Source organism: Trichomonas vaginalis (assembly GCF_026262505.1).
Source record: "Trichomonas vaginalis G3 chromosome Unknown ctg_51, whole genome shotgun sequence".
NCBI lineage: Eukaryota > Parabasalia > Trichomonadida > Trichomonadidae > Trichomonas > Trichomonas vaginalis.
The window spans coordinates 1,923-24,673 of record NW_026529139.1 but is presented as its reverse complement, the minus strand read 5'-3'; the positions used below and the strand labels follow the sequence as shown (position 1 = coordinate 24,673).

General features: G+C 32.5%; 7 protein-coding genes and 3 pseudogenes across 10 annotated transcripts, besides 1 other annotated feature; 4 read left to right on the top strand and 6 right to left on the bottom strand.

The window, feature by feature from the left end:
• Positions 1–14,852: part of a mobile genetic element that runs on past the window's edge.
• Positions 165–317, bottom strand: TVAGG3_1066360 (uncharacterized protein; the record flags this gene model as incomplete). The annotated part of the gene is made up of 1 exon (XM_051256208.1): positions 165–317. The coding sequence occupies one exon, from the start codon at positions 315–317 to the stop codon at positions 165–167; it is 153 nt and encodes a 50-aa protein (XP_051076567.1).
• On the bottom strand, positions 337–738 carry TVAGG3_1066350 (uncharacterized protein; the record flags this gene model as incomplete). Its single annotated transcript, XM_051256207.1, has 1 exon — positions 337–738. The coding sequence occupies one exon, from the start codon at positions 736–738 to the stop codon at positions 337–339; it is 402 nt and encodes a 133-aa protein (XP_051076566.1).
• TVAGG3_1066340 (uncharacterized protein) lies at positions 3,113–3,961 on the top strand (the record flags this gene model as incomplete). Its single annotated transcript, XM_051256206.1, has 1 exon — positions 3,113–3,961. The coding sequence occupies one exon, from the start codon at positions 3,113–3,115 to the stop codon at positions 3,959–3,961; it is 849 nt and encodes a 282-aa protein (XP_051076565.1).
• Positions 3,966–4,199, bottom strand: TVAGG3_1066330 (serine threonine-protein phosphatase family; the record flags this gene model as incomplete). Its single annotated transcript, XM_001300114.1, has 1 exon — positions 3,966–4,199. One exon carries the CDS (start codon positions 4,197–4,199, stop codon positions 3,966–3,968), a length of 234 nt encoding a protein of 77 aa, XP_001300115.1.
• On the bottom strand, positions 4,218–4,580 carry TVAGG3_1066320 (uncharacterized protein; the record flags this gene model as incomplete). The annotated part of the gene is made up of 1 exon (XM_001300113.1): positions 4,218–4,580. One exon carries the CDS (start codon positions 4,578–4,580, stop codon positions 4,218–4,220), a length of 363 nt encoding a protein of 120 aa, XP_001300114.1.
• Positions 7,461–8,135, top strand: TVAGG3_1066310 (annotated as a pseudogene). Its single transcript has one exon. A coding segment is annotated over exon 1 (675 nt).
• TVAGG3_1066300 lies at positions 10,309–10,767 on the top strand (annotated as a pseudogene). Its single transcript has one exon. A coding segment is annotated over exon 1 (459 nt).
• Positions 14,853–15,669: 817 nt separating the features above from the next.
• On the bottom strand, positions 15,670–16,349 carry TVAGG3_1066280 (annotated as a pseudogene). Its single transcript has one exon. A coding segment is annotated over exon 1 (680 nt).
• A 363-nt stretch (positions 16,350–16,712) lies between these two features.
• TVAGG3_1066270 (uncharacterized protein) lies at positions 16,713–16,928 on the top strand (the record flags this gene model as incomplete). The annotated part of the gene is made up of 1 exon (XM_051256205.1): positions 16,713–16,928. One exon carries the CDS (start codon positions 16,713–16,715, stop codon positions 16,926–16,928), a length of 216 nt encoding a protein of 71 aa, XP_051076564.1.
• Positions 16,929–19,401: 2,473 nt separating this feature from the next.
• On the bottom strand, positions 19,402–21,318 carry TVAGG3_1066260 (histone monoubiquitination; the record flags this gene model as incomplete). Its single annotated transcript, XM_001300112.1, has 1 exon — positions 19,402–21,318. One exon carries the CDS (start codon positions 21,316–21,318, stop codon positions 19,402–19,404), a length of 1,917 nt encoding a protein of 638 aa, XP_001300113.1.
• Between the last annotated feature and the right edge of the window lie 1,433 nt (positions 21,319–22,751).

Here is a 22,751-nt window from a genome sequence, read left to right as displayed (position 1 = left end):
TGTAGTTAGGGTTTGTATTTCCAGACCTGGCACTTTCTATTATTGAATTTTTCTCTTCATCTGTAAGTTCTTTGACGGGTTTTGACAATGGTTCTGAACTTTTTGTTTGTGGTGTCAAATCTACCGTTTCAACTTCTTCGGTCATTTCATCTCAGTAAAAAATTTTAGTTTGGTTTGTTTTCAACTGGTTGTTTAGGTTTTTTAAGTCGGTCTAAAACTTCCTGAGGTATAGGAAGAACTTGACAAACACGTTGTGTAACTGCTGGAAGTCGACAAATCCATCTTGAACCCATTTGTCTCAATGCTGTATTGTTCATTTCATCTCAGTAAAAAACTTTACATTCCCCACGTTTGAGGCGGTTGAGGTTGGTTATTGTTTACCCATTGTTGTGCATGGTTATATCCTCTGTTAAAGAATCTTTCACCTTGGTCCATATAGTGTCCTGCTTGGTTATAGTAGTCATTTGCTTTGTTATAATAGTTTCCTGCTTGTCTTCCTACATTGTCCATCCATCCTTGAACTTTTCCTCTTGTTTCAGGATTTGGAATAAGATTTGTTGCATCTCGTGCTACATCCCAACCTTTCTGTACAGTTTGTATAATAGGTTGTGCTTTCTCTTTAAGTATACCTAATGTACTCAAAATCTTCCTTCCAACTCCAAATACACCTCTGGCTATTGTTCCCACTGCGGGCAAAAATCTGGATGCAACTCCTGCTAATGCGCCAAATAAACCCATTTCTTATGGGTTAAAAAATGACGAATCCGAACAAGGACCCCTATGTTTCTAAAGCGACAAAGAAAGCACTCATGATAAAAATCTTTAGTTCAACACCAAATGCTTGGTTTATGGATATCTTGGAAAACATTCCGAGAGTTAGAACAGATGGACCACCATACTGGTTAATATTTGTTGGTCAAAACACAAGATACTGTGAAGCCATACCATTACAGTCCAAAAATATTTTAGATGTGAAAACTGCTTTGACAATATTCGTTGACAAATACCATCCAACAAAACTGACATCTGACTGTGAAAGTTCTTTCAAATCAGATGATGTAAAAAACTATCTGCGTTCAAAAATGTAAACCAATATTTCATTGTCGACCAAAACCATTCTGCTCTTGGTGTCATTGACGGTTGTATAAAATGTTAAGAGACTTAAACCAACCACAAGGTGGTGAAGCAAATGAAATGTCATATGACGACAAATATAGACACTTCTCCATGGCAAAGATGAGACAAGTTTTAAATATTTACAATAGCCGTAAACAAAAAGGTTTGGGAAACCACTCCCCGAAGAAATGAAAAACAACCCTGACTTAGAGAAAGACTATATATTTAATAATTTAGTCAAAAGAGACAAACAAGAAAGAATGCCGGGCTTCAAACTTCAGAAAGGTGACAAAGTAAAAATAGAAATACCTAAACGCGACCCATATGAAAATACTATTGACTATGACAACAATGGGAACTCGACAGGTACTCACATTCGTGTTCGTAAAAATAGAAGAAAGTATACAAGAGAATATTATGAAGTTTTAGGCAAACATGGCAAAATGTACACACTGCAAGCAGAAGATAAAACTACTATTGTCAGACCTCGTTTCAAACTTGTCAAAGTTCAAGGTGGTATACTTTCAAAGACAGTTCCTAACAAATATAAGACAACTCCTGACGAATATGCTAAAGAAGTTGAAAATGACGACTAAGCAATTCTATACCATGCGTAAACTGTCATGTAAGGTGGCATGTATTCTTTACTTTGTCCCGTTGTTTGCGTATATCCTGAAACGTGATGTGTATGGTTTCCTCCTCCCTCAGTGTTACTCCAGTAACAATTTATAGCAAACTTAACGTTGTCTTTAACATCATATCCTTTACCTTTTGTCATTCCTAACCAATCCCAAAATCTATGACTATGCCAACCTGCTTGAGATGTACTTAAATCTATGTAGTGACTGTGTGCAGGTAAATTTTCACCTGAAATCGTTTTACTTCCACCTGTTTCCTTTGAAGAGTTTGCACAATACAAAAACCTGTCGACTATTTGAGTCCAAGTTCCAAAACCCAGAACTGTTTCTGGATTTGTTGAGTTCATTGACGTATAAATAGAGCCTATAGGATATAATGTTTGAAGCATTTCTGTCTTTAATGTTTGAAGCTCTGTTTTGTCTGCTTTCTTGTCTAACATTGCGGGTAGTTCATATGCTTCAAAGTTTCTGGCATGATCTTCGATATTCCTGCAACTCTTATCTAAATTGTTAAGAGTATCTTTTACGCTTGTACTCGGATTCTCTAATGGTGCACTTGAACCAAGGTCAAAGTTCAATATTATGTCGTCTGCTGTAAAAGTTGTAAAACTTGTATGTGTATGAGTCTTATTTGCTTTCTTCTCTAACTCATCGTTAACATAAGTTTTATCTGCTTTAAGGTCTAAACATCCTGAAACCCATCCTGTATCAGCTTTAGTTTTTAAAATCTTCGATGTCCATTCATGATACCATTCAGCCCTTTCTATAATTTCATTATCTTTTTCATCCACATATTCCTTATCTGCTTTCTTCTCTAACTTACTAGCCACATATTCCTTATCCGCTTTCTTTTCAAGGCTAACGTTTAAGTCTGTTATTTCAGATATAGAATGTATATGAGTCTTTTTAGAATATTCGTTTTCAGCTCTTGTCACTTCACTTGACATTTTATTGTCAACATATGTTTTGTCTGCTAGTTCAGGATGAGTATGTTCTTTTGTTGCATAAGCATTGTTAGCTCTTTCTTCTTCTTTTGCTATTGCATCGTCTACATATTCTTTGTCAGCTTTGTTGTCAACATCTGTTTTCAAAAGAAGTTCATTTATAGGTTTCTCGTTTAAAGTTCCTTTTGTTGGATTTATACAGACAGTATTGTTCTTCTTGTCTTGAAATAGAAACTCATCTGTTAAAGGGTTTAATGTCAGTTTTAAGTTTCCTTCTTTCAATGACTCAGATATCTTAGAATAGTTTGAAAAGTTTGTTGTGTTCTTATTTAGAGCTTGCATAATGAGTTGTCGGTTGTGTTGTATTTCTCTTATGGAAGCAATATCTTTCGACATTTTTATTATAGATAAAATATGCTTTCAATAGAAAAAGAAAATTCAAGAGTTGCTACAACTAAACCATTAGATGAACTTTTTACTAATGTCGGTCAAAAGTTTGACTTAGATACTATAAAGCATGAAGGCTATCGTTTTGACTACCCATTAAGATGGTTAAGAGACCCATCCGTCACAAAAGCTATTGGCTTTCGTAGAATAAAATTTGTGTCTGTAGAAGATAAAAGTTTTCCATTTATTGTAAGGTTTCATATAGATTATATATCTGAAGGGAAACGAAAAATGTGGGAAGAAATTGAGCTAATACAAGTTGACCTTTCATCTTCTCTACAGACTGCGTTAAAAAATATAGAAGATAAAATAAATTCATGTTATGCAAAATATGCTGATGAATATGCAAATACCGAGAGCACACTTTATGTGAGAATTGTATATGACAAACAAAATTCACAAGTGTCATTTCAAATCTACGAAAACAATCCAAATAAAGACGAACAAATATATACAGAATTCACTGCAATGTCATGGTATTATTTGCAAAGAATGTTAAATCAGAAAGTCAAACTTCCTTTAGCAAATATTTACAGTCGATATGCAAGAGATGAACCATATTTATTTAAAGATGTTTTCGACCCAGCTGCTATTATTGTTCATGCTTCATTTTCTGGCGCCCAAAACTCTTTCTTATGCTTGGCAAATGACTTTTACGAAAAACCTACAAAGTTATACGAACCGCCGAGTGGAAGTATTTCAGACTTTCAAGTATGGTTTACTACAGATGGAAGAAAAAGAATAATTCCATTATACCATGCGTTTTACTTAGAACTTAGTTTCATATACAACTACTATCGAACGATAAAAATATAACTTTTTAATATACCGGTTGTGGTTGCCAACTTGACTGTGGTGCAGGTTCAGGCTGTTGTATTACAGGAGCTTGTTCTTCTGGTTCAGGGTCTTTAGGTATAATACCAACGAACTGACCTACTCTTTTACCAATATTTTTGACACCGTTCCAAATTCCTCTTCCTACGGTTTTTATTCCATTCCATATACCTCTTCCAACTCTTCTGAAGAAGTTTCCAATACTACTGAAGAAACCCATTTTACTAGTAGTAAAAATCTAATGTCCGCCTAGTCTCTTACGTTTCCTGTTGAGTTCCATAGCATTCTTTAACTGGAGCTCATACATTCTGTTTCTCCTCTGGTAGAAAACATATTCTGGGTCAACTCCTGTGTTCGCGTCATCTGCATAAAGTTGTTTATATCCCACTTCAGGGTTTGTATAAAACTCTTTCCATCTCATATTTGCATACCATGGTGGCAAACCTAACGCAGCGTCATTTGACATGGCAGTTTGCATTTGTACATCTGTTGGCACTTGACCATAGTTTGCCATTGCAGTTTGTATTCTAACTTCATTTGGAATATTCTCTGGGTTTGGTTGTCCAGGTTGCTGTGCATTCGCTAAGTTCTGTGCGTCCATTTAATATTAGATAAAAATATCTCTTACGAGTACATATACTGAACATTTGCAGGCATTGGTTCATCTTCATATTCTCTGTACTTTTCTGCCACGTCAAATAAATAAATGACACAATGGAAAAAACCTAAAACAAGTAGTCCTATTTCAAACCACATTTACTTACTAATAAAATTTCTTTGTTATGACACTTTCTCCAGTTTATAGGACCTCTCTCATATTCTATCTTGTCATATATAAACTCATAGTCATGTATGTCCTCTAACCATCTCATAACGGTTTCCAAACCACTTTTATCGGATGTAAAGTAAAAGCATGGATGGTTATGTAAAACGTCTAAAGTTTCTAAAGAGTCTCTCAAAGTCCAGTCTACTTGGTATTGAAAATCCCATGTGTTATAGAACGGCGGGTCCACTATAAAGAAAACATTTTCCTTGTCTTTATATTTTTCATACAACTCTGTCCAATGACATCTTACAAACTCTATACCCTCAATATATTTTTCTATGTTCTCTTTGAAAACATTTGTATAGTTAAGATATAAAACTTTTGACATAAGTGTTTCAATGTCATGAACTCTTATAGCACCACTATATAATAGTCTAGCAGATATACTATCCCAGTCTATATATTCTGCTTTTTTCAAAACCTCTCTCACAATATTTTTCTTATCTAATGGTATACGTTCCATCTTACCTATAGGTATCTTTTCTTTTAACTCTTTCAATATATTGTTTGTGTCTGGTATATGTTTGAGACGGTTCATATAGTTGTCGAAGTCATTGCATATAATCTTTGAGTCTGGGAATATTGTATGACATAAATGGGATATATAGAAACTTCCACCGAACAAATCTACAAATGTTAGACCATTCGGTAGTTTCTTAAGTTCTCTCAATATAATATCTTTACATCTACTCTTATTTCCAAAGAACGGTAACGGTGGTTTTGTAAAATTCATTTATATATAATAATAAAAATGTTTTTACCTGAAAAGTGACAGAAAAGTGACAAAACATGAAAACATATATAATTTGTGAAAAGCGACATAAAAAGTGACACCATTAATATGATGTAAATAACAACGGTTTTGGTTTTGTCACCGGAAGCCCTCCGAATATAAACTTCATTTATACTAAACATCTTCAGGGCTAGAAGGGGCGCAGCCCCTGGAAGCCCCTCATACCTGACCTATATAGTTAAAATAAATAAATAAAATACGAAATGGAATGTAATAATTCAGAAAAAATTGAATTAATTGATAAGGCTTTGAAATCATTTTAGATAATGCTGAATGTATTGACGTTCGTACAATTTAAATTAATAGAAGGTTCAAATATATTAGAAAAAAGCATCAATAATAAACCAGTTATAACTAATATATCAATTGTCAATACCGATGAAGGTCAAGCAAGCAGAATCGAGGAGGCAGGCAGTTACAAGCTCAAGATAGAAACAGGATCTGCAGCAAACATCACAAAAGTATACTACATTTTCACCGATAATGACCAAGCTGCTCTTCGAGATCAAGATATTGATGGTAATAATGATAAAATTAAGAAATTCACAGAAGACCAAATTACACGCAAGGAAGGATACATCACAGTAAATGTTAGTGGTGTAAGTGGCGCTACAAGACATTTACATGTCGTCATAGCAACTAATCAAACAGTAGATCAAGTGACCACAGATTTAAGATCTGAGGAATTCAAAAAGGAAATCAAAATTTATCCAAAAATCAGCGGTGCTTCAATTGTCAATACCGATGAAGGTCAAGCAAGCAGAATCGAGGAGGCAGGCAGTTACAAGCTCAAGATAGAAACAGGATCTGCAGCAAACATCACAAAAGTATACTACATTTTCACCGATAATGACCAAGCTGCTCTTCGAGATCAAGATATTGATGGTAATAATGATAAAATTAAGAAATTCACAGAAGACCAAATTACACGCAAGGAAGGATACATCACAGTAAATGTTAGTGGTGTAAGTGGCGCTACAAGACATTTACATGTCGTCATAGCAACTAATCAAACAGTAGATCAAGTGACCACAGATTTAAGATCTGAGGAATTCAAAAAGGAAATCAAAATTTATCCAAAAATCAGCGGTGCTTCAATTGTCAATACCGATGAAGGTCAAGCAAGCAGAATCGAGGAGGCAGGCAGTTACAAGCTCAAGATAGAAACAGGATCTGCAGCAAACATCACAAAAGTATACTACATTTTCACCGATAATGACCAAGCTGCTCTTCGAGATCAAGATATTGATGGTAATAATGATAAAATTAAGAAATTCACAGAAGACCAAATTACACGCAAGGAAGGATACATCACAGTAAATGTTAGTGGTGTAAGTGGCGCTACAAGACATTTACATGTCGTCATAGCAACTAATCAAACAGTAGATCAAGTGACCACAGATTTAAGATCTGAGGAATTCAAAAAGGAAATCAAAATTTATCCAAAAATCAGCGGTGCTTCAATTGTCAATACCGATGAAGGTCAAGCAAGCAGAATCGAGGAGGCAGGCAGTTACAAGCTCAAGATAGAAACAGGATCTGCAGCAGCCATCAAAAAAGTATACTACATTTTCACCGATAATGACCAAGCTGCTCTTGGAGATCAAGATATTGATGGTAATAATGATAAAATTAAGAAATTCACAGAAGACCAAATTACACGCAAGGAAGGATACATCACAGTAGATGTTAGTGGTGTAAGTGGCGCTACAAGACATTTACATGTCGTCATAGCAACTACTCAAACAGTAGATCAAGTGACCACAGATTTAAGATCTGATGAATTCAAAAAGGAAATCAAAATTTATCCAAAAATCAGCGGTGCTTCAATTGTCAATACCGATGAAGGTCAAGCAAGCAGAATCGAGGAGGCAGGCAGTTACAAGCTCAAGATAGAAACAGGATCTGCAGCAGCCATCAAAAAAGTATACTACATTTTCACCGATAATGACCAAGCTGCTCTTGGAGATCAAGATATTGATGGTAATAATGATAAAATTAAGAAATTCACAGAAGACCAAATTACACGCAAGGAAGGATACATCACAGTAGATGTTAGTGGTGTAAGTGGCGCTACAAGACATTTACATGTCGTCATAGCAACTACTCAAACAGTAGATCAAGTGACCACAGATTTAAGATCTGATGAATTCAAAAAGGAAATCAAAATTTATCCAAAAATCAGCGGTGCTTCAATTGTCAATACCGATGAAGGTCAAGCAAGCAGAATCGAGGAGGCAGGCAGTTACAAGCTCAAGATAGAAACAGGATCTGCAGCAGCCATCAAAAAAGTATACTACATTTTCACCGATAATGACCAAGCTGCTCTTGGAGATCAAGATATTGATGGTAATAATGATAAAATTAAGAAATTCACAGAAGACCAAATTACACGCAAGGAAGGATACATCACAGTAGATGTTAGTGGTGTAAGTGGCGCTACAAGACATTTACATGTCGTCATAGCAACTACTCAAACAGTAGATCAAGTGACCACAGATTTAAGATCTGAGGAATTCAAAAAGGAAATCAAAATTTATCCAAAAATCAGCGGTGCTTCAATTGTCAATACCGATGAAGGTCAAGCAAGCAGAATCGAGGAGGCAGGCAGTTACAAGCTCAAGATAGAAACAGGATCTGCAGCAGCCATCAAAAAAGTATACTACATTTTCACCGATAATGACCAAGCTGCTCTTGGAGATCAAGATATTGATGGTAATAATGATAAAATTAAGAAATTCACAGAAGACCAAATTACACGCAAGGAAGGATACATCACAGTAGATGTTAGTGGTGTAAGTGGCGCTACAAGACATTTACATGTCGTCATAGCAACTACTCAAACAGTAGATCAAGTGACCACAGATTTAAGATCTGATGAATTCAAAAAGGAAATCAAAATTTATCCAAAAATCAGCGGTGCTTCAATTGTCAATACCGATGAAGGTCAAGCAAGCAGAATCGAGGAGGCAGGCAGTTACAAGCTCAAGATAGAAACAGGATCTGCAGCAGCCATCAAAAAGTATACTACATTTTCACCGATAATGACCAAGCTGCTCTTGGAGATCAAGATATTGATGGTAATAATGATAAAATTAAGAAATTCACAGAAGACCAAATTACACGCAAGGAAGGATACATCACAGTAGATGTTAGTGGTGTAAGTGGCGCTACAAGACATTTACATGTCGTCATAGCAACTACTCAAACAGTAGATCAAGTGACCACAGATTTAAGATCTGATGAATTCAAAAAGGAAATCAAAATTTATCCAAAAATCAGCGGTGCTTCAATTGTCAATACCGATGAAGGTCAAGCAAGCAGAATCGAGGAGGCAGGCAGTTACAAGCTCAAGATAGAAACAGGATCTGCAGCAGCCATCAAAAAAGTATACTACATTTTCACCGATAATGACCAAGCTGCTCTTGGAGATCAAGATATTGATGGTAATAATGATAAAATTAAGAAATTCACAGAAGACCAAATTACACGCAAGGAAGGATACATCACAGTAGATGTTAGTGGTGTAAGTGGCGCTACAAGACATTTACATGTCGTCATAGCAACTACTCAAACAGTAGATCAAGTGACCACAGATTTAAGATCTGATGAATTCAAAAAGGAAATCAAAATTTATCCAAAAATCAGCGGTGCTTCAATTGTCAATACCGATGAAGGTCAAGCAAGCAGAATCGAGGAGGCAGGCAGTTACAAGCTCAAGATAGAAACAGGATCTGCAGCAGCCATCAAAAAAGTATACTACATTTTCACCGATAATGACCAAGCTGCTCTTGGAGATCAAGATATTGATGGTAATAATGATAAAATTAAGAAATTCACAGAAGACCAAATTACACGCAAGGAAGGATACATCACAGTAGATGTTAGTGGTGTAAGTGGCGCTACAAGACATTTACATGTCGTCATAGCAACTACTCAAACAGTAGATCAAGTGACCACAGATTTAAGATCTGATGAATTCAAAAAGGAAATCAAAATTTATCCAAAAATCAGCGGTGCTTCAATTGTCAATACCGATGAAGGTCAAGCAAGCAGAATCGAGGAGGCAGGCAGTTACAAGCTCAAGATAGAAACAGGATCTGCAGCAGCCATCAAAAAAGTATACTACATTTTCACCGATAATGACCAAGCTGCTCTTGGAGATCAAGATATTGATGGTAATAATGATAAAATTAAGAAATTCACAGAAGACCAAATTACACGCAAGGAAGGATACATCACAGTAGATGTTAGTGGTGTAAGTGGCGCTACAAGACATTTACATGTCGTCATAGCAACTACTCAAACAGTAGATCAAGTGACCACAGATTTAAGATCTGAGGAATTCATTAAAATCATATTTGGCAAACATGACAATCCAACTATTAATTTAATTCAAACTCCTGGAAAAGTTTATTATAAAATTCTGATACAATTGTCTTGCCAATCACAATCGATTTTCCAAGTTCAAATCAAGGATATTCGATTCTTGCTGCTAGGCAGACTTCCAAACCAGATTCTGTTTCTGGATACAATTTACATGTTCAATTTACTGAAAATAAATATTCAATGCAAATTCCCGATACAATCAAAGCTTCCAACTATGATCCGATATTTGTTGCTTTAATTTTTGATCATTCAATTGTTTCTGAACAAAAAATTGATAATATTATAATTTGTGCCCCTCCAACCATTTCAGATTTTAAAGATATGAATTCTGATAAAAATGTTAAATATTCAGCTGATCAATTAATCATCTTTCATTTAAAGCTGATGTAGTAGAAGATGATGCCTCAAAGGCTTCTCCGATGTATCAAATTAACTCTCAAACACCAGAACCTGCTTTGTTAACTAAGAATGATGATGGATTTATCAATTTACAATCAAAGCTCCATCCGAAATCCCTAATAACCAACAAATCACAGTCAAATTATCTATTAAAGATCCTGCTGGACAAAAAGCAGAAAAAGCATTAAAGATTGATGTTAAACAGTCGCCATACATAACAGAATCACCAGATAATTCTGAAGTTAAAGAAGCATATAAAGCAGAAGAGCCAATCGTTGTTATTATTCAATTCAAGCATTTTGAGGAAAGGACAGGAAAATTCGAATATAAATTCTATGAAGATCAAAGTTATATTCCACTTCCTGAAAAGAATGTTAAAGAAATTTCTAGCGGTTCGAGTACATCTTCTAAGAAGCTCCTAGCTGATGATGGCAAAACATATCAACTTACCATACCAGCTCCTAAAATCGATGAAATTAGAGATTCAGAAGAAGCTAAGCTTCGGATCAGAACTGCTCAATCCGATGAACAACCACCTTCAAATGTCTTCTCTAAAGAGATTAAACTTGAGAAGACAAAATATGTTTCAGGAGAACAACCAAATCCAACATCATCTCCTTCTAAGGGAGGATTATCTGGCGGCCAAATTGTAGGAATTGTATTTGCCGTTCTTCTTGGCATTGTTATTATTGTACTTATTGTCTATTTCATTTTCTGTAAGAAACCATCAAATGATAGATCTTCTTCTGATATGAAAGAAGATTCTGGTTCTGGTGTATATGTTTAACTTCATTGATCTTTATATTTTTTGTAAAAGCATTTTTCTTCTATAACTAAAAGCATAATATTATCAATTGATTATTGTATCACCTGACAGAAAATGTTTTAATTAGTTGTGTCTGTTTCTCATATCTTAAAACAAGTTATTAAAATACTTTGTCTTAAGCAAACCTAATAATGCAGTATTTTAATCCATAATATTTCATTCATAAATTCTAAATCACAATCAAATAGGTCAGTTATTCTAAATTTAATATTTGATAAATCTATTGAATGAAGAATAAATGAATTCCCGGATAATTGAAACGGATATGATAAAGAAAATGTGTTTAAGTTGATGGATAAAATGTTTTGTATTGATGGGTAAGAGTTAGGGTCTAATGTTTGATGTGAAAATCTCATTGAGGGTATTAACTTTATCACATTTGATTAAAATGAAATTGGAACCAGTGTCAGAATACAAAACATCCCAACATCTTTTTCAAAATTTAATATCCCCAACAATGAACGAAGATGAGGAGTACAAAATTTTAATTTTCAGCGGAAATTTAATAAGGTTATTATTTCATCAAGTTCAAAAAGTTTATCAGGTTTTGATTTAAAATTTTCTTCATACCATACGATAAATGATTCATTTAAATAACTTAAAATCATGTTAATATCCCATTTCGCTATCACATTATTTATATACATATCATACGTTTTTTCAAGGTCATCTTTAATAAATGATATATAATCTGAAGGGTCTAAAAGAATGGGATTAAATTTATCACTCACAGAAACGAGAGTAACATTATAAATTCCGCTAACTGTTAAATTTATTCACAGTTATTATTCGAAATAATATTGATAATTGACATTTTTTATTACGATTAAAAATATGGTAAAGCGTTATTTTCCAGTGATAAATAAAACTAGAATAAGATTACCTCAAGAATTCATAATTCAACGAATAAGAAATTCATTCATGTTATAAATTTTAGTGTTTTCAGAAAATATGAGTCAGTGTATTCATCAACAGGTTATATTTCGCTTCATTCAATTTAGTTCAATCAAACCCATATAATGACCATTTCATAAGATTTTCAGATGGTATTAAAAATGTAATTGATAGATTAAAATATGAACAGATTGACAATATCGAATTTTTGGAATTTTGGTTTAAATATCCCGATGGAAAAAAATTGAAGTTAAAGATAAAGCTGATACTATAACAAACAATTACAATGACCGATCCGGATAGTGGGGAACAAAAAGAAATAAAACAAACGATAGAAACTGGTGAAAGGTCAATTATTATTGATTATGATTCAAAGGATTATTATTCGATAATGTTAATGCTTGAATATTAAATAGCCTTAACAAAGAATTTTTCAAGTGATATTTTATATTCATCAACTATTTTATTATAATATATTATATGTTAAATGAAGTTCAGTTGTTGTTCCGTTCTTGATATCTTAATTGTGCTAATATCCTTTATAGGATTTATTTTTGCAACTGTTCCGCAGCATGAAACCTCATCATCTATGAAAAATTGAATCTTAACGTCTGAATCTTGAACATCACAAAGAATGGCGATAATGTGAATTAATGATTCATAAGGTAAAATAATTAAACCGGATTGATCAATTAAATTTATTATTGAATCATAATTATTAATTATTATATCACGGTAAATTTTCATTAATTCAGAATTAATGTCTATTTTATATGGGTTCTCGATGTTTGATGAAAGAGGCGGGGGTATGTTGGATAAGTGGGAATTTCAACAGGTTCTTTACCGGGTTCAGATAAAATGATTGGGTCTCCATCTCTTTATTTTGCTCCTCCTCCTTTTTCGGTAAGTCACGAGTTAATAAATTTGGTTGAGTTGCTGACCTTGTTAATTCAGGGCTAACATTAACTTTAACATTTTGAATAATTCGTGATTTATCATCATTTACGTTATAACCAACCGTAATCTCTGCTTTTGCGTTAGTGTTCTTTTGACTAGTGAAACGTCTTTTCATTTATATTCGAATAAAAAAAATATATTTAAACTTTTATTTTGCTGGAAGTTTTGAATCTATTATTCCCTGTATTTGTTCTTGAAGTTGATTTTTAGCTGGTTCATTGTAATTAAAAGACCTAATATATTCATTAATTGCATTCTTATAATCATCTGATTTCTCAAATTTTCTTTTATCTGATTCCTTAACTAAATCATAAGTTAAACCTCGTTGCTGATATAATGGTTTCTTAATTAAATCTTTGAATGCTTGAGATAAAGCACCTGATGCAATTCTTGCTACTATAATTGGTTGGAATTGATGTTTAAGTTCATCTTTAACATTTGCGAAAACTGGATCGAATAAAGCAACTTTTAAAGAATTTCTTAGCTGAAATTTCAGGTCTAATATTTGCATATTGACCATCAAACTGGTTAGAATATCGTGGTAATCCATCCGGTCCCTCTTCAATAGCATTTAATTCTTCATTGAAATAAGAATATGGATTATAACGGTATGAATTAATTGGACCATTTTCACCTTCTCCAATGTATTGTTTAACAGCTTTTCCATTTTCATCAAATTGCATAGGATAACGTTCATTATATGCTTTACGTTTAGGATAATCAGTTATAGTTAATTTATAACCATTTATGACTTTAATATTTCCTTGACCATCAGTAACGAAAACTTCATTTATACCATCAGGTTTTCCATTTGGACCCGTAATGTCTGCTTCGTGTGCTTCCCAATTTGGACCTTGACGTTTGGCATATGCTTGAGCTTCTGGTAATGTTAAAACGTTTCTCATTTGTTTAACATCTTTTTGAAGACCAGCAACAATATGAACTAATTCTTTCATTCCATCAGGAACTTTCATAGTTCTATTATATGCACCCTTTTTGTTTGTTTCCTTGTTTTAATGGAACCTGTAGAAGATTTGCTATTTCTGTCATGTTTAATTATAAATAAAATTAAAAATTAATTATAAAAAGTTAATCAAATTTAACACCTCCTTTTATTTAAATCAACTATTATTTTCCATGTTCACCTAATTGCTGATATTGTGTGTAAAGTTCATTAATGCTCATTGGTAAATTCACTTGATAAAGCATAACGTTCAACTGTTGACGACTAAACCCACTGAAAATGAAAAGGGTTGATAGATTTGATTTAATGTTTGTGCTTAATGCTTTGAAGTATTGAACAGCCATAAAGAATGAACACTGAATGTGTCGACATTGAGTTAATAACTGATTAAAATATGATTTCTCATTTGTTATTAGTTTTGATTTCACTGCATCCTAGAAAAATGAGTGAATGCAAAAATTCTCTATCAAAATTTGAAATAGAAAGTGTTTCAAATAATTCATCCCGTTGTTTCTCAATAATTTTATCCTCTAATCCTTACTTCTTGATTGTATTATATAATTCTTTATACATTAAAAAGTTTTTTAAATAATCTTCTGCTTCTTCTTGTGATAAATAAATAATTGGAATTTTGATTAAATGCTTTAAAGATTCAAATGTATCATCTGAAGGTGAACCTGAACGGTTGATATAAATTAACACGTGTGAATAGGGTGAAGTGTTAGCAATAATGATAATTTGTTTTAATATCGTTAATGTTTTACCTTTATTTTGTTTACCAATTGCTGCAGTGATTGAATTTAAGTAACATTCAGAATATGGAATTTTCATTAATTTTTCCTTAGATAGAGCATTTCTATTATCACTCAATGCTTCATTAATCATATCATCTATGTATGTATTATATACTCCTGCTAATTCTTCATAAGGAGTGTATGAATTTAAATCCATTTAATCAAAAATAAATTTATAATTTTAAACATTTCTATTCATCAATATTTCATCATATGAACTTCTATACTGTGGTGGTGTACCTGTTGGATGATATTTCAAACCTTCGTCCGGTGTCCATGTCCAATACGTAGTCCTAGTAAACCAAACCTGAGGAGGATTTGTCACCTTTGAACAGTAAGTGTCATTTTCACCCTGAATGATTGGATAAGCTTTCACTTGTACTGTAACTTGTGAGTTGAAAGTTTCTAATCCATCAAAGAATATACCCGCTCCATCACGTTGAACTGGAATAGTGCATAAGAATGAAGTTTGGTCTTTCCATGTTCTAGCTAATGGCGTGCCATCATCTGCATTCAGTGGTCTAGTTAATGAGTCCTCGTATTCTTCTGTGCATTCATTCACTCCATCTAAATCAGAAGCTTGAAGCATACGTGTAAAGAATATGTCACCCACTGTGGTCATCGCTTGATCGGGGAAGTTTCTGGAATCTATAGTGACCTGAAGACCTCGAAGCATTGGATTTTCTAAAACTGTTCTTTGCATTGCATTCTTCGGAAATGTTAACACAACATCTGTAACATTATGAAGAGCGTATGAGAAATCTGAGCTGATACCTTCAGGAGTGATGCAACCTCCATTTAGTGAACGAACGTCAATATGTTGAGCTGGAATCATGAATGGATCTTCCTTACTGAATAAACGTGGTATTGCTTTAACTGATTCTTCAATTAAACCGTATCCTGGTGTAATGCATTTATCCTCTAAAACTTCCATCTTTGTGCATGAAATAATAACGTCACCAACTGTTGCGTCAGCAGATGTAGCGGCTAAGCTTGTAATTAATTTGGCAGGAAGTCCGATTTGTTGGAATTTGCGATCATATTTATAAACATGATTCATAATCTTCTCATAATTTTCATCAGTTATCTTTTCATAAACGTAATTTTGTAAATCAGCAACTCTTAACGGGTCAACCTGACAAAATACTAAAGTATCCCTGAAAACATAATATTTAAGAATGATATCACCAAATGATTTAGGATAATCATCGAACGCCTGAAATGATAACAAATCATTTACCGGAATAATCATATCAAAAGTGACATCAACTTCTTCATTTGCTTTCTTGAAAACTTCTGAAGGGTCAATATATTTACCACATACTGAGTTATCATATTTTTGAACATTATTATATAACGAATGAACAAACTTTTTAACTTTCCTTTCTGATTTTGGTTTATATGTTGCAGATGCGAAAGATTCACGGGCGCAATCCATCTGAAGATAACCGGCATCACCTCTTTCGGTTTCTACTTCTAATTGTTTAAAGCTTTGATTTGATGATTTGTAACCAACGAATAAACGCATGCATTTAAAAGCGGCATCACATGTGAAAGCTTTATTTGAAACTAGAGTTGCTTTAACTTTGCGTTTAATATATGTGTCACCTAATTGGTTCACATCATGAGCCGGATTTGTAATTCTTAAATGAGTTTGTTTATCATCAAAATATGGAGCATCAGAGTCATAGCATGAACTTTCAAGTTCTCTATAATATCTTCTACCGTCATTCTTTGCGAATATTTCATTTATCTTTTCGAATGAATGAAACACATTTCCATTAATCGGTTTAGTGTTTGGCACCAAATAGTTAGTCGTCATTTATTAATAAATAAAAAATCAAAATTAAAGATGAAAATGAATTTTTTAATTTTAATGAAATAATCAACTATGGCTGCAGGTATATTTAAGAAACTGTGGGATAAAGTAAAAAGAGGAGCGAGTAAAGTTTGGGAAACATTGAAGAAGGGAGCAAATTGGATATTTAAGAATAAAGAAGCAATTATTGACGTTGCTGAATCAATAACACCAAAAGCTGCCCCAATAAGAGAAGTTTTAAATAAAGGAGAAAAAGTTTATCAAAGACTACAACCGATACTAAGATAAAAATAATTTTAAGCCGCTAAGCGGTGAGATGATCCATAGGATCTCATATTTATTTTTCCACTATCTACCTCCTATTTATTAAGTATTCCTTCAGCAATTCCACCAACTGCGTTACCTGCTTGTGCTCCATCGCCGGATTACCTGCTTTAGTACCTAATACTCCACCTATGATAGTTCCTGCCGTTTTCGCTACTGGTGCCAAAAAGTTTGCAACGGGTTTAATAATCTTTTTATAAACCCAACCCGCAGCTTTCTTAATTCCATCCCATAATTTTTTAAAGAATCCTGCCGCCATTTCTGATTTAATATTAATTAAAAAATATATTTCATCACTTATATTCTAATTTTTATTTAATGATAAATGAAACCGATTTTAAAAATAAATGAAACAGAGGAGGAAGAAATAAATGAAAGTGAAAATGTTCAACAAAAAATAAACGTTGTTAAACCAATTACTGAAATAAAATTTTTTCATCTGTTGAAGAATTTAATGACTATTATGCTAATAATAAAAATTATTTGAAGAATTGACAACGTGTAAATTGAATAAAATGTTTAAAGTTGATGGATTCAAAATTTCAAAAATAAAAGGAGTGGTTAGTTTGAAATCTATTCCTCAATCAAGAATCACCTCATTAATGAAAATTGATGATTTAACAAAAAGAATAGAAGAGATTGAAGAAAGAATGAATCAAATAATTAATTTCATAAATTCAAATAATCATTAGTTTCTTAAAGTTCTATGTTGAACTCATCAAATTCATCTTCATCATTACCATTACCATTACCTTTAGCGAGTTTATTTACTCTTTCAACTTTATCTTTTGATAGTCTTTCGTTTAATTTTTTCTGAAGTTTTTCGTTACCAAGTTCTAAAATTTTACATGGATGATATTTAAACCCGTTAAATTCTTTTTCCTCAGTTTTAATCATTAATCTACAAAGAACTTTAGTGAGGTGGTTTTGTTGTTTAAACCATTTATCATTAATATTTGTTATAAATTCAATATCCGGAATTAATTCCCAAATTTTTGAATTTTCGATTAATTTACCATCAAATGCAAAAGCAATAGGTTTAATATTAAACTTACCTTTATAAAATAAACTTTGTACGCAATCATCAAAATAAACGTCTACTTGTTTAACCTGAGTGAGAATTAGTGAAAGTTTATCCATTAATTGATTCACAGTCACGAATTTTGACGCTCATTTCTTACGAATTAAAAAAATAAATTATTCAAAAATGTAAGACATGAATTTTTAAAGTTTATTTTTTTAAAATTTTTTTATTTTTTATTTCATTATGGTAGTGAATCTTTTATTCATGAAAATAATTATTTCTAATTTCTTTTACTCTCTCGTACATACTAGATTTGAAGAATTCAGAACATTTCCCATAATCTCCTAAATGTTTTCTTATCCCTAACGTGTGCCAGTTATTATATGAAACTGAATAAACTTTATCTTTATCTTTACACCTTTCATCACTTCCAATATATTTATATCTCAGTTTTGATTTAGTATTTTCATATTCATTAACGTTTAATAATTCACAGTCTTCCTTTTTAAATTGATGTTTAAGATATTCAGGATTTAATACTCTACGTTTATATGCTCCTAACTTAGTTCTAAAGGTTTTTCTACAAAATTTAGGAATTCCATCCTCTTTAATGTCATCAATGATTTCCATTTCATTATTTTCAATTTCTTCTTCTCGTTTATGAGGTCTTTGATTATGACTCCATTGATTCCATGAAATTAAATATTCTTTATCATTATATTTATACCTCATTAGCTTATTTTGGCTTTCATATTCATTTAATAATTCACAATCTTCATTTTTAAATTGAAGTTTAACCCATTCAGGATTTAAACAATGTTTAATTAATCGCGGAATATCTGACATCATCTATATATAGCTTCTTTTATAAAAGATAAAAAAATAAATTATTTTAAAATTAATGTTAATTTTTTAATGATTTATAAATAAATATATTTTAATGCATCGTCTATATATAGATGTAACAAAAAAAGTCACTAAACCCGTCATATCCTACTACTTATTATTCTTAAGAATTCAATATTCGGAAATCATATATTATAACAAATAGTTAAATTTATTATAAATTTCATTGTAAATGGCCATTAAATAAAAAAAGCTCTACCAAATTAGAAGAAAATTATCTGAAAATACTTTGCTTAAAGTTCTCCTGCTATTACTTTCTCTTTTTAACTATTTTGGCACCTCTACATAACTATTATTATATGTATTATAGAAACTTCGATTCTGAATATCCAGTGTAGAGCCACATCTGATATTAACAGATTGTCTTAATATGTGATTTTGAGTATTTTAATAAATATTTAAAAATGTAATCCAAATCAAAGATTTTTTACAAAAGTATAATAAAATTTGAAAAAAATGCGTAAATAGAAGCAAATACTTTATAAATAATATGACCATGATTGACATTTATTGCAAGAAGAATGGCTTTATGTCATTCTTTGTGAAAGATTTCTTACAAATTGGGCACAAATGTTGTCCATCGCGTTCTAAGCATGAATGGCATACAGCATGACCACAAGTAGTTAAGATAGAGTCTCTTCTATTATATTTGCACAACGGACAAAAAGCCATCTGTTTATATTTTTTGACAGCTTCAGAATTCTTTTTATCAATGCAATCAGGCATCCAATCTCTAAACTTTTCTACTTCTTGTTGTGCTCTAAAGTTATCCTCCTTAGCGCTTTCCAATTCGAGTCTTGCATTTCCTACTTCTTGGGCCATTTTATAGTTCATTTCGCTTAATTGTTCGATTTCTTTTCTCTTTTCATCGCAAACTTTTTTGTCTTCAGCAGCAGAAATGTATCTATTCAAATCTTCAGCGATTTGGTTCTGACTTTCTGCGCATTTTCTGAATTCTTCACCGACTTCTCTTAGTTTGTCCGCCCATTTCGCCATCTCTTCCAAATGGAGGCCATCGAAAACAGCAGAAAGAGCGTTTTCGTATTTCGACATCAACATTTGTTCATCTTTTTGCATCACACTTTCTTCATCGAGTTTCTTGTTTTGAGCAATGAGTTCGAACAATCTTTGGTTCTTCTGTTGGATCTGTTTGACAAGCTCTGTTTGTTCATCACATAATTTTGCCAATTGTTGTCTTTCATTTCGACATTCTTGTATCAAAACTAATTGGCTGTTTAATCTTGATTCAAGACTGGAATCACTGTTGATGTATTTCTTGAGTTTGTCTTCGAAATCGTTGTACCATTGTACTGCTTTCTCGTTGTTTGAGAAGGAAACTAAGTTTGGTTCAGCATAAACTTGGTCAACAAATGTTTTTAGTTCTTCTTTCATCTTTTGTATTTCGCCTTCTTTTCTGGCAACTGTATCGTTCATATGTGATAATTGTTTGCCCATTTCTTTGACAGCATCTTGTGCCTTGTTGCATAACGTTGTTAGATGCTCTTGGCACTGCTCTAAATTCTGTTGGAACACTGGTAAAATCTTTTTTTGAGCTTGCATGGCTTTTAGAGCGTTTACAAGGAAACTGCATGAACTTTTGACGCCGGAAAAGAAAGGAGAGTTAACAAGAGCTGGGGCATCGCAATCTGTGTAGTCAATTTGATCAAATGGTATAATCATTTCTTTCATTTCTGTAATTGAGTGGTGTAAACGAGTAACATTGGCCAAACGACGAGATACGTTATTAATAAGGCATCTGAGCTCAATTGTTTCGTCGTCTGGTGTATTTCCGAGATGTAATTCGTTTGTTAACCATTTTGAAAGAACCGAAGGAAAATCTGGTGATTCTATATCGACCTTTTCTTTATTTTCTGGTTTGACATCTTCTGTTTTGAGTACTTCTTCCGCTTTTTCTGCATTTGCTGAAATTTCCTCCTGAAGTTGGTGCTTTTGATCCTTAAGGAATGTAACAAACTCTGATACTCTCTTTGGTACTTGTGGTTGTTTGGTTTCGGGCCTCAAAAGAGAAACAGCGCAAGATTGAATTAAATTTTGCAAATCTCGAACATATTTTGTAGCCATATCAAAGTCTTCCTGCTTTCCTGATGAAAGGTTGAATTTCGGATGAATGCAATTTTGAAGGAATACATAGACTTTGTTGGTATCTGGATTATCAGATAATAAATATTCGGCAAAAATGAAATCACAAGCGAGCATTTCAGTTGATCGAAGTAATTTGAAGCAATTTTCGGATAATTCTTGTCCTCTTTTGATATTTAAATCAACATTAAATTCCATGTGTTTAATTCTCTGCTGTAAACGCAAGATTTCGGCTGACAAACCAACATCTTCAGTAATGTCATTCTTGGAGTGTTCCTTTTCTATCTTTTCTGGAAAGGAATCATCCTTCGATTCTGAAGTCATTTGTTAGAAAAAAAAATAATCTTGAGTTACTGAGATCTTACTGATCCAATGTGCATCTAAAGGCCCAACTTATAAGAAACGAACTAACATTCTTTACCAATGATCAATGTTAGGTATAGCAACTCATACATCAATTCAACGATTATTTATTAAAATATCAAATTTGATTGCATCATTATTAATATTGATGGCTATATATCATGTTGAGAAACATACTCAAAAGAAGAGTATTCAAACTAATTCTAAACTAATATCTTTACGTAAAAAAAATCATTCACGCATAATCATTTATGTACTGTTTAATCTTTCAAGCCTCACAATGATACAATTATACTTTTAAGGCTTTGTTTAATTTATTATTATTAAATTGAAGTTTTAATTTGAATAAAAAAAAAAAAAAAAGGTAGTGGGGCTTCCAGGCACTTCGTGCCTTCTAGCCCTGATGATGTTTAGTAATAAATGAAGTTTTTATTCGGAAAAATTGTTAGTCTTCTGGGTCGAAAACATTATATATAATGTGTCGCTTTTCACAAATTATATATGTTTTCATGTTTTGTCAAACATGAACGTACATGTTTTGTCAAGACTTCTTCTTCGTAAATGTTTTGTCAAGACTTCATCGTAATGAGTGTAAAGGACCCAAAAATAAAGTTTAGGGTAGAAGGTTAGATCTAACCTGTTTTCTAACCTCTTTTCTACCCTCATGAATTTTCATGATTTCTTCGTACATGTTTTGTCAAGACTTCTTCGTAAATGTTTTGTCAAAACTTCTTCGTAAAATCAGACAAAAATAATGTTTAGGTGAAGAGGTGAGATCTCACCTGTTTTCTCACCTGTTTTCTCACCTCTTGAATTTTCATGATTTCATCGTAAATGTTAAATGTTTTGTCAAGACTTTCTTCGTAAAATGTTTTGTCAAGACTTTTCGTACATTGTTTTGTCACTTTTCTGTCACTTTTCAGGAAAAAACATTTTTATTATATATATAAATGAATTTTACAAACCTCCGTTACCGTTCTTTGGAAATAAAGATAGATGTAAAATTATATTGAGAGACATTAAGAAACTACCGAATGGTCTACATTTGTAGATTTGTTCGGTGGAAGTTTCTATATATCCCATTTGTGTCATATAATATTCCCAGACTCAAAGATTATATGCAATGACTTCGACAACTATATGGACCGTCTCAAACATATTCCAGACACAAACAATATATTGAAAGAGTTAAAAGAAAAGATACCTATAGGTAAGATGAACGTATTACCATTAGATAAGAAAAAATATTGTGAGAGAGTTTTGAAAAGCAGAATATATAGACTGGAATAGTATATCTTGCTAGACTATTTATAGTGGTTCTATAAGAGTTCATGACAATTGAAACACTTATGTCAAAAGTTTTATATTAACTATACAAATGTTTTCAAAGAGAG